Source organism: Tachypleus tridentatus, chromosome 12 (genome assembly GCF_004210375.1).
Source record: "Tachypleus tridentatus isolate NWPU-2018 chromosome 12, ASM421037v1, whole genome shotgun sequence".
In the NCBI taxonomy this organism is placed as follows: Eukaryota; Metazoa; Arthropoda; class Merostomata; order Xiphosura; family Limulidae; genus Tachypleus; species Tachypleus tridentatus.
This window is the reverse complement of record NC_134836.1, coordinates 104067712-104083453: the sequence shown is the minus strand read 5'-3', so window position 1 is coordinate 104083453 and position 15742 is coordinate 104067712. Positions and strand designations below refer to the sequence as shown.

At 33.2% G+C, this 15742-nt stretch overlaps 1 protein-coding gene across 9 annotated transcripts in view; it reads right to left on the bottom strand.

Moving 5' to 3' along the window:
* The window catches only part of LOC143234208 (partitioning defective 3 homolog), a 97463-nt gene that overhangs the window by 47108 nt on the left and 34613 nt on the right, over positions 1–15742 (bottom strand). For 3 of the 9 annotated variants that reach the window (XM_076471384.1, XM_076471385.1, XM_076471388.1), the window contains 5 exons: positions 9336–9440; positions 8722–8896; positions 7970–8115; positions 7041–7196; positions 6034–6131 (listed from right to left, as the gene is read on the bottom strand). In XM_076471384.1, coding sequence (XP_076327499.1) covers positions 6034–6131; positions 7041–7196; positions 7970–8115; positions 8722–8896; positions 9336–9440 — 680 coding nt within the window. Of the gene's footprint in view, positions 1–6033; positions 6132–7040; positions 7197–7969; positions 8116–8721; positions 8897–9335; positions 9441–11937; positions 13279–15742 lie in introns of those variants that run through there. The other 6 variants (XM_076471381.1, XM_076471382.1, XM_076471389.1 and 3 more) reach the window with 5 other exon arrangements.

Sequence of the window (15742 nt, the reverse complement as noted above, 5' to 3'; positions counted from 1 at the left end):
ATAATAGAGCTGTCCATACGTGATCATTTTCCAATAATCTGTTTTTCATTTTTATTTTTTGTTCATGAACGGGGGTATCCATAATAAAATAACATTTCCATACTCACTATCCTCACCCACCATGGAGCCCTACAAGGGGATGCACTCGAATGCCAAACAAGAATACTGCAGCAACACCAGGGTTTTGTGAGCACTATATCCAAACACAAGCATCAGACACAATGCCCTCAACTGCTGTTGAGATTGTCCAACTTAACTGACCCATGTCCAAATGGACCAGCTGAGTGACCCTGGGAGGTCACCCATCTACAGGACTTCAAGGACTAAGTGGTGTGTTATGGTTGGACTCCTCAACCACCAGGATCCTGTCTTCCCGTTCATGGGTCGCCACACACAGCAAACACATGGATGAATATTTAGATCCCATAAGAGGTAAAATGAAATTACAGAACACTCTCTAGGAAATCCCCTCACCACATGCAGGATTCCACCTCGAGGGTTTGTGTCCGATTATTTCATCATTATTCATTATTATCTACTAAACATGTTAATCTAAATGTGTTTCAATCTGAATTGAGATTATGGCAAAACAAGCATCTTTATTTTCTGCATTTTAAATTATTTGCTTTTAACAACTGAAGAACAACAAAAATGAAATGCACCAATTTCTCATTCCTATTTTATATTCCCCACCTTTAATAATTTATGCAAAAATTAAAGTTGAAACTGTCAACAATTTTCCTTTTTTTTTTTGCAACAGGAAAAATATGAACTGTTTTAGAAAATCAGAGTGCACAGGTGATATACAACCTCAAAGCAAATTCTGCCACAAAATATAGAAAAAAAAAAAATCTTTCATCTAGAATTACAAGTGGTTAAAAGCTTTTCCAACATCAAGAAGTATTACTGAGAGATAGTCCCCTCTACTGATATATTAATTTCCCAAATTTTGTGCTGCCCTCTACATTCACAATTTCTTTGCTTATAACTACTCCTGAGGCTCCCACCTAAACCCACATATTTTCACATGGTATTGCTACAGTGTAGTACGAGTACATGACAACCCTCCACCAAAAGGAATGTGACATCTTCCTAGCACAACTGAATTCATCTATATTGATTATTTAATCATCATTTCAAGATTAGGAAAAAAAAAAGATTTATCTCTCTTCTAGCTTATTAGCATAAATTCCACACTAAAGCAGTGGAGAGTTCAGTGCAAAAGTTATACAGATGAGCCACCTTCAAAACTCACCCAAAGAGAACCCAGGGAGCATGACAAACTGTATCATGAAAGTACTGCAGCACACCCATAAAAGACTGCATCCTTCCTGTACAAGAGTATATATATATATATATTCAAACGTAGTGAAGAAATGTGTCACTAAAAAAGAAGCATGTCCAGAAACACAGTATGGAAAATGGATGTACTTTGTGGTGTAGTGTAGCTACGGCACAGATTTTACATGGAAAGTCAATTTCAGTCCAAAATCAGGCAGCTCTGGGTATACTTCGTCCCTTTTGTGGTATAAGGAGGATCCCCAACCATCTTCATCTCCATACCAGGAAGCAGAAGGAAAAATTAATATCCATTCCAGCATCCTTGGTGTTGCTGATGTTTGCAAACCCTGTGCACATCAACAATAAGCCACTCGGAACCCAACATTCAGGTAGTGTTAAGATAGGGAAGAACAAAATATGGTGGTTCAACCAATAGTCCAAAACCAAGCAGCACTAGGAATATTTTATCTGGTCTACGACCGGAAGCAGTTCCTGACTAACCAAAAGAATAAGGACTTATGCTGGCTGGTCCACCACCAATCCAAAACTAAATTGACCAGAAACTGACATCCAGGCAGTGAAAAAATAGGAGAGTCCAGGTTTATTTAACTAAGACCAGAGGGATGGGCAACATTCCTTACATTATTTTATTCATGATAATCTAGGAGCAGATAGAGTCTGTATCAGGCCTTTATTAGTAAAATAATATACTTCAGAAAACCTCTAGAAGCCTTCTGGAATACCCTAATTCATTTGTTAGCATTTCAGACCTGAAAGGCCACATGGTACAGATTTAAATATAAATATGCACCAACAGGCACCACCTGCCACTCAGTGGGATCCTTAGGTATAGAACAGAGCCCATGTAAAGGAAAGAGATTAAAAAAAAAGAGAGAGAGAGAGAGAGATTACTTAGTCAGAGACAGTCATGTGAGTGTAGAATGGTGATGGAAGAAACTTAATATCTTGAAGAAGAAGAGATGGTCAGATGAAGATAATGTGTGACAAATGTATGCAGGGTAATTCATACCATCTCCTCCAGTGGATGATAGAAGTAAGAACCAAAGAAAGTGTGAAGTTTCAAATTAGATTAAAGGAGACCAGAAAGTATCAACATGAATCTATATCCAATGAAACATAGGCTAGATGGATGAGCTGCTGTGAGGGTAATGGGAAAAATGCCTCAGGGAAATGAGGTATTCCAAAAACAGAGAGAAACTGAAACATGAGCTGTATAAAGGACCAGTGCACAGGCCAAATAACAATGTACTGAATGGATGGACCAAAGAAAACAATTAGAATAAGAATAAAAAGTGAGAACCAGAAGGAAGGAAAATAGGAGTGAATGCACTGTCCCCTTTATAAGCCATGAGAAAGAGAAAGCACAAGAAAGAATACGGGAAGCATCAATAGCACTCAAATCTCCTACGGCTACAGGCAGAATGTAAGAAATGGGAATCAAGCAAGTGTGTGTATTTTGTTTTTTTTACTTATAGCAAAGCTACACCGGGCCATCTGTCAAGGGGAATCGAACCCCTGATTTAAGTGTAAATCTGTAGACTTACCACTTGACCAGCGGGAGACAGGAAATCAAGCAAAATAATAAGGTACAAGGAAGAAGATCCTAGAACCTCAAAGAGAAGAATGGTAAAGGCATGGAGAATCACATTCAGTTCCAATTAGGAAGAACCACAGAAGGAGTAAAATAAAGTGGCAAAAAGAATGAAAAAGCATACAAAGGACAGGAGAAAATAAACTCTCAAAAAGTCATGTTTATTATCTCAGGGCACATTCTTTACAAGATAAATAATGTTTATACTGAAAGGAGGTAACCATAATAAAAGGTTGAAATGAGAATAAGGTCACAATCAAAAGAATGAAATAAACAAATTGTAGATGTGCGTTTTTTTTCAGATGAATCTAAGTTCAACAGCATGGAGAAGTATCATAGTTAATATACAACTACAGCATACTTACCTTTGCTGTAGGTGACTATGCTATAGTTCCAGCTTATACAAGTAAAGTGTAATTTAATGTATATAAAAATCTTTCATAACACACAATGAGAAAAGTTTAAATTAGGTCACTTTTTGTTATTTGAATAATAATTCAAATAATACAGTGAATGAACATATACACAATAAAACAATGTATTCAAACTTTTATTTATACTTAATAAAAACAGAAAACATTTTTTGGCTTAGAGTTTCAATATTTAAGATCTGTTTGTTTTGTTAGAAGTGCAAAGCTAAACAATCCAAATTCAACAGCAGGGAGAAGTACCATAGCTAATATACAATATCTACAGTAAAGCATGGACAGGTTAAGTAACAGTGTGAGCTGAGTCTCAGGCAACGATACTGATGGTCTGCACAAGACTAATGACACCCTGAGTACTTGCAAGCATAATCAGACTGATCCATTATGCCATTCCCTTAGGAACACAACTGAAACAGGAAATTCAATTTTGAGCAAGACAAAGACCACAAACATACAACAAACATACTGAAATAATATCTTAACAGTAAGGAGATCAACAGAGATCATAGCTTAGCAGATTCTTGATAAACAGAATGACAAGATGAAAACAAGGTGTATTGCTCTATACAAACCAAAGGACTTGCATTCAAATTACTATTACATTGGGTAATTTTTGGTATTTGCTGCTATGGTTTGTCCAATTAATAATTTAACCATACAGTTGCCATTTTTGTTGTTTGTAACTTCTGTACCCACTCACTTGTACTTCCATTATCATAAATAAATGACAAGCTAATACAAAAATAATGCTGAAGTCATATTGATTTAATTTTACATATGTGCATACGTATTGTACAGCTTCCAAAACAAAACAATGAATGCCATGTGTTATAATATGCTAGCATAAAATATCCATGCTTTGCTGCAGGATTCAAAGGTCCTCTCATGATTCACAGAGGCCTCAGTGTACCCTTGAAGCATCTCCATTATCTTAACTACTTCTATAGCTATGCTAACAATTCTTTAACTAATTTGTCTGCTGATATTTCCCAAGTTAAAAAAATTTAACTCTGTTTTTATAAAAAGCAAATAGCTTTTATTTTCTTCTCACATTTTTATCCAAATTCTTTTTACTCTCTAAATTCTCCAATATTTTTCGTTTCTTGCCTATTTCATGAACCTTACATGTCTAAACCTTTTCTTGTATTCTGAGAGTCTGTTACATGAATTCTGGAGGTCCTGATGTCTTTTTTTTTGCTCCATGTTGCATTTGACTGGCTAAAAAATGTTTGAATTTTGTTCAATTTTTAATAAAATATATTCATTTTTTCCCCAGTTTTTTGTCAGCTGTTTTTTTTAACATTTTGTTCCTTTTGCACAGTATTTAACCAAACAAATCTCCCTGTATTTTACATTCAGTAAGAAAATATTAGAAAGAAAAAGAAGTATACATTTCTGTAGACCTTCAGGAAACAGAATTATGAGGCTTAAGGGAAAAAACATGAGCAAAAAATTGGCCAAGATATTTTTTCAGAGTTAAATTAAAACATAATACCTAGATATCACTTTTAACAACACTGTACCCTCAGATCTTTATTATTACAGATTAAAGGTGATTTTATCACCACTTCTATTGCTAAAGATTGGATTAATCCTCAAACCACTAGATCTTGTACAAGCTCAAATGAAGTTGAATAATTACCTTGAACATAATGCGTGCAGCTGAGAATATATGCACCATAGTTTAGTGTAATTTTAATTAGCAAGACTTTCTCAAATGTGAGTCAAACTGTAAGACACTGAATATATAATTAATCAAAAAGATTAGTATGACAACAGCTCATGATAGAGGAGAACTACACAAGTTAATAATATTGCATCACATGATCAAAGCTTACCAGAGAAATATGGATTAATAAATATTCTTAAAAATGTTACAAACTTGAAAGTATTCACAGGGAATACAAAATTGTTGCAATATAATACACATAAGAGTTACTGAATGTAGAAAAGTATATGTGTATTATATCAGAGACTGCTTAGCAAGTCATTATACTTGAATAAAAAGTTGTTTAGTGATTTAAGTTCATGAGTTAAAAACAAACAAACAATGAAAACCAAAAAGTCACCAGGCTAGGATTATGTTTTGAACTTAAAAAAATGTTTACATAAACTATTAATAATAATACTGATTAATTCATAACTGGTGTAGGAATATTGTTAAATCCTATGACAATTTCAGTACAAGTTGCTCAAAAAAAGGCAAACTCATAGGTCAAGTAAAGTTTAATAAATGTTATTTTTCTCTATTATTATTGAGGTTAATCAACGAGGTTAAAAATAAAAGCAACGAACATTTAAAATAAGTATACTTTTCTAAAGGTTTTAAAATATATAAATAATTTTTAATCATAAAATTAATTTTTCACAGTTTAAGTTTGATTAATGCATTTGTTTACTGAGAATTTTTATGAATTAGCAAATGAGATCATATCAGTCAAAACGCATTTTAAATGTTAGCTACACTTAAAAAATAGTAAACGTTTTCAGCATAGAACTTCAAGATTTATGATTTATTTGTTTGTTTGAAGTTAACTACAAAGTTATACAACGAGCCATCTGTGCTTTCTTGGCCATCGGTACTGAAACTCAATTTCTAGCATTGAAAGTCTGCAGATATACCACTGTTCCACTAAGGGGCCAAGATTTATGAAAAGCTTTCTTGTGTTATGTAATCATAACAAGTTATACCTAAATGAAATTTAACCCAACCTGTCACCACTGACACTTGAAGATTCACTGTCTCTGTCTCTTGACTGGTCAGATGATATACCTGATCCACCAAGTGGTTCTTTTCTGGTATCCTGATTCTGAAAACACAAAGAATGAAACACCCAATTCTTTACAGTAGTAACCATTATATTTTTATACAGAATATAAATCATTTAATAATTTGTATCCATTAATAAAAGTGATCATATAGGGGTCTTTCCATGCCAACTCACTCAGAGAAAAAGAATTTTTCCCAGTTTATGTCATAGATTTTTCTTGAAAAAAATTTAAGCAAAAACATCATTTTGATTTATTCAGCTATGCTGTACAGCTTTAGGATTTTACATGTCTGAATAAATCAAAATGAAGTTTTTGCTTAAATTTTTTTCAAGGAAATCTATGGCATGAACTGGGAAGCCCTGGGCAAGTTGGCATGGAATGACCATAGACTACTAACCACGACCATAGCTGGTGCTGAAGGGGGAGGGCTAAAGCTACCCAAACCAGTATGTCCAACACATTGGTTAGATACACATCTGGAGAGCAGAGCACTTCTATGTTCTATTTGGCCCACTTCAGCACCCAAAACTAGAAAAGGCTGGCACCAAACTTGATCATGACAATGATTTATACTTTATCACCACAATCATACTGGAAGTGCTTATAATGAGTTCTTAAAATATGACTTTCAACAATGTTACAATTGCAAAGATACAAGTATTCAAAATGCACACATAAAATATGACATTTAAATAACTATACATGACTATCATTAAGGCCCTAAATACCTCCAAACACAAAAGACTTTCATGAACTTGGTCAAAAGTATGTTAGTCCCAAGCCATATTTTCAGCATCACTCTGTTCTTAAATCAATATCTTGGGATATTGGTTTGTTTATTTGTAGTTTATTCTAAGTACTGTAGTTTTACATGTTGTCACCATTTCACATTAAATTTACTGTAAACAGACCCAGCAGCAAAAGGAATCTATCAAACTTTTACATACTCTAAGAAGCTGTCTGTCTGCTGCTTCTTCCCAAGACAGAACATTGGAACCACTGCCCAAGATGGACAGTCTTCTTGGTCCCTGACTGACTCTTGTAAAACCATAGTCTTCTTGTCCAGCTTCAGCTTCCTTAAGAGAATGACACAGGTCCTCATTCTATAAAAGCATTGCAAAATAAGTTATTAACCAGCAGCCATGTGTTATGAAACATCATAAAACTATTAGATGAAAAAAATTTATTTTGTGTGTGAAAGCTGTTTGATAGTATAGTATTAATCTAGAAATAAGGAATTGTTTGTTTAACTTTTTTTTTGTAATAACACTTATGGGGTTCAAATATCAAGAGTTTGACTGTTGAGCACCAGTATCTTAGTCCAAAATCATTTAAATACTGTGTGTATAAATCATGGATCCACACATTTCAATTCTACTCGTTCAATGGCTTTCTTAGTTCTTCAGTTCAAAATCATTTAAAATATATTTTATAACTCCAGTTTTGACATCCAGATCATGACAAAATGTTAACAAAATGTCAACTCTTAATACAGTTATCCTTTTCAGTAACATAAAAAATATTTTTCTACTCACTTATTTTAACTTCCAACTAATTTTTCTCACTGTTTTTAATCAACTTTAACATGAAGCTTACTGAAGCACTGATCAATAGTATTTTTCCCTACTCATTAAAAAAACCCCAAATGTTGGATACCCATAACAAATTTAAATCAATATTAGGTTCTAGCTGAGAATGCCAGTCAATATTAAACCAACAGAAACCAAAATTTCTCATCAGCCAACTAGAGAAAAGAAAAACTTAAATATCTAAGGTTTCATGTAGTCTTAACTTTTAGATAAATGTGTAAAACAGGTTGAAAACAATAAGTCACAAGATGTGACATGCCATATCAATATCAGAACAGTATACATACTGGAGATGACTTTGATATCCCACATGGATCATCATCTATGATAACTGCAGCAGACCATCTTTTACTTGGATCAAGATTGGTAGAAATGGATGAAAGACAATTAAGAGCCGACTCGCTTCCCCTTCGTACGTGGAGAGCCGTTAGACCTAAAAATGTAACACCATTAACTAAGGAAGAGAATATTACTGTCAATAATTATGGGACATCTGAATATGGGATATTTTTGTAATAATTATGTTCTTGGACAAAAAAAGTACCCAAATATAGACTGCAATGAAAAGGTAACAGTTTCTAATTCTTCATACACCATTTACAAAAACAATGTTAATAATTCTGGTCATTTATTTCTATCAAAAGAAATGGAAAGTTCAAAGGGTATTAAAGACTTACATGTAATGTTCTATGTTCATCATCAAAGTAAGTGTAAATTACATATCATTTTAATAATTCAGAACTGAAATCTAATATACTTTCAAACAAAATGTTGAATGTGCTAGCATCTTTGCCTCATGACAAAAATGAAATTAATCATGTTTTTATAAATATAGAGGAATAGAAAAATACATAACAATGTTTTCAGTTATTTATTGATAGTATTAATTGGAAAAATAGGCAATAGAAATAAAGCACCAATTTGCCACAGGTCAATAGCAGTTTCACTGCATGGCAAATGATGATTGTGTGAAACATTGTGGTATTAAAGCCTATTCTTAAATAACTTTCAACATTTAAATGAGAAGAAATAACACCACCATTAGAAATACAGTCAGCAGTGATTTCCACATCATTTTCAGGAAATGGCTCTTTCGCTTGTTCACTTCCCCTGAAGATGTCAGGACTTTCTGTTCCCACAGAACTAGCACTCGTACCATCTCCTTCATTATGTGGTGGAAAAAGAGAGCCTTGCTCTTCGTAGACTGCAATTATCTGCGATGATTACGGACATAATTGTGATATACCAAAACATTATCACTGTATAAATTCCTTTTGCTTAAAATCTGTTCATTTTGAGAATAATTCCATGCAAATCTTTACATTTCAAACAAAATAAATCTCACACCACAACTGATAAAACAAAATATTAGTTTCTTATAAAGACAAGCAAGTTCAATGCTCAGTGAAATGAATATTTCCTTCCCATGAACTCAGTTACAAAGAACTATTTTCTGATAAATATCTTCTGTTATTCTGCAAACAATCTGGTCATTTAAGGGAAATTCACTTCAACTTGAAGATATCACAATAAAAATAAACTTATAGTAATCTAAAACTCAGGTGCCAAACAAGATTCATGAAATATATTTCACAAAGGAGACTTATGAGGAAAGTAAACACACATCCTTTAACTAAATATTTAATTCCTTACTTGTTCTCTATCATCAGCCACATCATTCAACTGATCATCAGGATCAAGAATACCACCATCACAGGAAAGTTTGAGGTTGTGAATGGTTATCCAGGCATCTGGTGGCTAAAAAACAAAACAATTTAAAAAAGGCTTAAAAAATGGCAAATAAACATCTACAATGACAAGAAAACAACAGAATGCAATGAAAGCTTATATGTTTAGTATTATTTTAAAGTATTATTAATTTTATCAGGATTAATGCTTAACAATCCAACTGTAAAAAACACAAATTGATTACAACCTATAGATACATTGGCTGTATGTGCCTTTGGAAATTTATTTTGATATTCTTACTTGTATTCTGTTGTTAGGATGTTAAAACAGTGGGATTCCAAATATATCATCTTAGAATTGACAGGTATTAAGATTAATTTGTTTTCTTAGTCAATTATTCCTAAAGTTCAACAAAACAAACCAATGGCTTATCATGCAATATACTATTACAAAATATGACAGCACAATATACATTACTGAGAATATAATAAAAAGCCAGTTCATAATGCTGCATTTATAAAAGCCAAAATTACATGAACAAATAGTGTTGAGATATAAGAAATAAGTCATCACCTCTGCATGTATTATTCCCGATTTGTTTATAAACTCCATGTATGGAAATTATTTTCAATGAATCAGAAATTTCAAAAACAAGAAGATATATACATAGAATTCTAAACATTAAATGATATTTAACAACAACAAAAATAATTAGATGTAAGGTCAATAGTGTTTGATCAGAGCAGATAGGTTTAAATTGTAAAAGCATTTATCTTGTGTCAACTGTACTGTGAAATTTGTTTATCTTAGGGCTCTGTGTTTTATTTATTTCTATGGATCTCTTGCAAGTTTAATTATCAAACAATATGCCTGCTCAAAAATATGCAGTAAAGCCAGCCAACAATCTAACCTAAAGGACAACAACAACAAAAAATTTAAATAGCAATTTTCAAAATTACAATTTATTTTATCTCATGGTATCAAACCAAAACCACCCTGCAAGGACTGCCCAAAACAGGTCACAACCATTGGTTGTACCATAAAACAGCTGTAAAATTTGCAGTTAGTGATGTTCATATTAACTTTTATTCATACAAAATTTCTTCATTTAATTTAGTTGGTTATAATTAAAACTAAAAATCACTGGCAGTCTTCAGGGTTGAAAAATTTGCAATACTTTGACCATAACAACACACAGATTTCTGGTGTTGAGCCATAATTTAGAAATAGAAAAAGTATAATATGAAGATGGAAACTAACAAATTTCAAAATAATTTATTTGGTACAACTTTACAAATCTCTCACACATTTTCACTTTTACTCTTAAATGTATTTGTTTCCCCACTTATTTCATTCTTCCTATGAATATGTGATATGCTTTTTTTCCTCCCTAACTTTCCAACTTAAATTTAAAAAGAACAAATTATTGTCAGTTTATACTTACTGTAAATAAAAATCCACAAAATAAGTAGAAAATTTTTCATAAGGTATACTTTTTTTTTTCCAATAAAAACAGTTTATTTTGTTTCTAGGTTTCATATGGATATATTCCTGCATGCTGTATCTAGATTTACATACTTCCTAAAAGTATCAACAGTAGTTACTCATTGTATTTGGAAATTGTATCGCTTTTTCTAAGCTTCCCCCATTGGGTCAGTGGTCAATTTACATACCTACTAGGCTAAAGTTGGGGGTTAGATTCCTCATAATAGACATAGCAGATAGCACAATGTGGCTTTGTTCTAAAACACAACGTAGATGTTAAGCTGTATTAATAAAACATATTTGGTCAATATAATTAAATAAATCTATTTTGCAAAACATAGCTCTGTTCTGTTACTTTAAATTCAAATGTTTAAATCTTAAGGCAGTAGTTTTTGCTACTGTTCGTTTTCTGTTTTATTTCGAGTAAATGTTCACAACGGCTATTTATCTACATTAATTCTGAAGTGACAGACATGAGGGAATGTAGCTAGCCAACGATACCCACGATCAACTCTTGTTTGAAGTGGGATTTAGTTAACCGTCAATCATATAACGTTCCCACGGCCCACACATGGTGAGAACTATTGAACCTCAACTTCAAAGCGCTATATTCTAACCACTGAACCATTTTCTGTTCTTTTTAATTCCACCAAAACTATACCGTAACTTTAAAAAAAAACGAAACAACTATTGCTTATAATAGATTGATTTGTAAAAATTACATGATTCCAGTAGTTATTTTAAAATTCTTTTGACGAAACTCATAAAAAACGACAATATACAGGCTCAATTTTTTTAAAACTGAACAGCCACGTTTTCAAACTAATACTTAATATTTAAAAACAACCATATGATTTATTACGCAAAAATAGTCTGGAAAAAAAAGTTCATTTGACAATTGGAATTTGTTTTAAAAAATAATACAAGTAGCCACTGTATGGCGCTAGCATAGGTTTGCTTATTTTCGAAATTCAGGTGTGAACCACCCCAGACCCATTATTGAATATGTAATAATAACAGTAACAAGAATAATATTCATTAGATAGCATCTACATATCAAAATAAAGAAACATGTTCATACATAAAAGTTCCAAGACCTCCTATCTTGGCTACCTGATCCTGACAGAGATAGCTCCAAAATAACTGTCTGATTTTCATGAATTGCTTTATCTCTGCCTTCGCCTCCGTTGCCTTTGCAGGGGTCGCTACTATGGATGTTGTGATCAATACTACTAGTACATATGGTAGTCATTTTGATCCACACAAAAACTGAAATGAAAATATTAACATTGATAGGTCCACTGAAAGGACTGCCTCTAAAGATTTGTGTAAACTCTTCATTAATTTCGTTTCAAGAGAAAACGGATCACATAAAAAGTCTCAGTTGGGACAATTGGCACACTAGGTTTTATAGGTTCAGTTGAGCTCATACCCTCTGACCCCATAGTCCCAGTGGTTAAACAACTTTTACTATTGATACTGCGTAGTTCAAAAGGGATAACACTATCATTGCATTCTCCATGGTTTGCATGTCAGATGCATTGTCAAGCACAGCAATACATTTTCATCCATTGACTGATGATATAAACGTTAAACTATCCCCAAGTATGGAAGACAGCACCAGAAGCTCTGAAACATCACTGAAATAAAAGTTTTAAATAACAGGATTTCATGACTCTGTCAGATTTTTTGGTTTAAGTTAAGAGTCAAATACATCAATTCGCAGGTTGAAAAATCAAGACAGTCAGTAGGTGTTTGAGTTTGAAATTAAATATGAAAGCGCAAGATTTAAAATACAAGATACAAAAAGAGTTCCAACTAGTCAGTAAAACATCAGTAAAGAGTGTGGGTTATAGCTGTAATGCTCAAGTTGGAAAACTACTTCGCCTTGAAAAGTCTCAGGATTGAAATGTAAAAATTAAAATTAAACCTTCGGTCATGCTCCGTATCTACCTGTTTATGTATGTTCAAGTAGCATATGATCCCCACTGACTGTGAACAGCAAGGTCGACGCAGGTTAATTGTGTTCTTTGATATCGTCATGACTGATTAATCCAAAGCTGCCCTGTAATCCTGTTGCATTCCTTTCATATCAAGAAAACATGGGTCTGATAGGAAAGAACCGAAGACAAGACTGCAATGTAGTTACACCAAAAGGAACGCACATTTAAGCTCGATGACATTAACATCTAGTTTCTGTCGGTGTTTTCTTTAAATAGATACAAGTGAAGCACAGAGGATAATTTCTGAACCTCCTGTACTTGTACATATCATGCACTTTGACTGGCTTTGTATTGTAAGAATACTTAAACATTATTCAGAAAAACGAGCATTTTGGGAATATTTCAAACTGTTGTTAGAAAATATTCCACCATAATCAACAAAGTTATACATGAACAGATCATTTTTACAGACTGCTACTTTGGCTAAATTTTAGAGTAACTTACGATACCAAATTAACGTGGATACAGCATACTAACAATATCCTGACTAGAACATGGAAAAAAGCAAATTATGCAAGTAGCCTATCAGGTAAAAATCAAGGCACATCACCTGATAATATAATAAAAATTACAAAACATACATTAGACCTGTAATAGAATATGCATGTCCAGCCTGGATAAACATAACATAAAAACAATTATACAAACTTCAAAAATACAAAATTCAATCTTAACCACAACTTATAAAGTACCACTCAGTACTTCATCCACATTTATGTACAAGTATGCAAACATAGAAACAATATCTGATAGACTCTTGCATAATACACTAAATTATTTAAATAAAATTGGCATAAAAATGATTTGTGTGATCTACGTATATGACACAGTCTTAAGTACCTCTCTCCTATGAATATATATTTAAGAAATAGAAATCAAGCTGGCTATCGTGCACTAGACGTTTAAAACTTGTTTGATGTTCATAGCTTTTTTTTTTCTTTCTTTCTTTCTCTTTTTTTCTTCGTTAAATATATACATATATATATATATGTCAATTAAAAATAATAATAACGAAAAAATATAAAAAAATAAAAAACCATAAAAGAAAGGCAACTCAAAACAATATATGGACATGCCCTGAAAAGAACCGGAGTACTGAGGTAGTGCATTAGGGCCAGAGTAACCAATTACAACGTAGTAGTAGCCGACATGAAAGTTAGGGATGGAGGAAGAGGTCTTTTACACCTGACCCTACTAGGCATATAAAATCCAACATACCCAAATACCCACAAAGAAGAAGCATCCCATAATCAAACAAAATCAGGGTATATCAAGTTTACTTATTTTATGTCAATTCACTGTTTATGACTTTTGCTTTCCACAAATAATTTCACCTCACTTTTATTTCAGCCTGTCGATATTCACAAGACACAGATCAAACTACGCGTTTCCTGCAAGTGTTGTTTGAACCCTCTCAATCTAGTAACCGATTTCAGAAAATACAATACCTGTAGACTGTTTCAAACCAAAACATTCGCAAAAGCAGTAATGAAAAACAAACTCAAATAACTTGATCCATCTCTCAGATCAAACTAGCATCCTCACTCTAGTCTATATTCTTTGTTCAGTTCTCAGTTACCGATTAGTTTCTATTGACAAGCACTTATGTACGACTGTGTAGTTTCATACGCACATACTACACATAGCATACACATAATCATAAGGGTATACTTACATACACACAAGGCTCCAACTTCTATACATTATCATATACTCCAGTAACCTTTTCGGTTTGCCTCAGACTTGTGTGCCATTACCACAGTAACCTACATGTACAACTTCAACAATGGTTGTTACGATTTGGTAGCATGCCTGCACGAAGCAACCGCACTTTCACTAGTCAGTCTAAATTCCCACGTGTCAATAATGTTATTTTTATTGTATTTACTTTATATATCATTTACTTAGCCCCCCCCCCTTTTCGACACATATGGCCACAATAAATGGACATTCGCTGTTCCAATTGCATACTGTGGAACCATTTTATCTCTATTATGAATTGTATCGTAGGATGTTGTGTAGGTCAGGTGCGTAGATTTTTTACACCCGATGAGGGGGATGATTTTTGCAAACACTTATGTGGACTGTTCAATTTGCAAATTGGTAATCTCTGATTACGTGAACCTGAAAGCTGTAAACATGCAGTCACAGAGTAATCTTCTTGTCACGATACTTGAATGTATACTTAGGCCTACTGACTGATACTTACGAAGTTACGAAATATAACTTAGATCGAAAAGCTTAGAAGCACGCCTATATTAAAGATGTACATTTCGGCTACTGAAAAAGCCTACATCTAGGCCTAATTGTGTAATTCGATTGGTAAGAACAAGAGAATCACAAGAACAAACACACAATTTGTAGGCTTGTGATGCAATAAAACAATTCAACAGACCAAACTGTAGGGGGGGGATGATTGTATGTACCATACCCCCCACCTAAAATGAAGGGAGGATGTATACCCAGCATCTACGCCCCTGGTGTTGGTAATTCATTAATTATAAAATACCGTCGGCAATGTGCGTCATAATCACATGCATCAGCTGAATTCTGGATCGCAGATATTCAATTATGAAGGAACTATCTTTAAAGTGTTTCATCTATAGAACTTGTAATATGCTAGGCCTACTTGTTCATGGTAATAGTAGTATTTAACTTCATGTTGGAAGTAGGCTGTGCTTATAAAGAAAATTGTTTGTCCTGTTGAGTGTGGTCCTCGAGACCTCTTATGATTTATGCTGTTGGTGCAGTTCTTGTAGTACATTTCATGAACTGATATTTCATTAAACAGGCCGGATATACTGAAGCTGATAATCGTGTCTCGTGAGATTATTACTGTGGTTGCTTTCATAATCTCTACAAAACATAGTAAGTTATAAACGC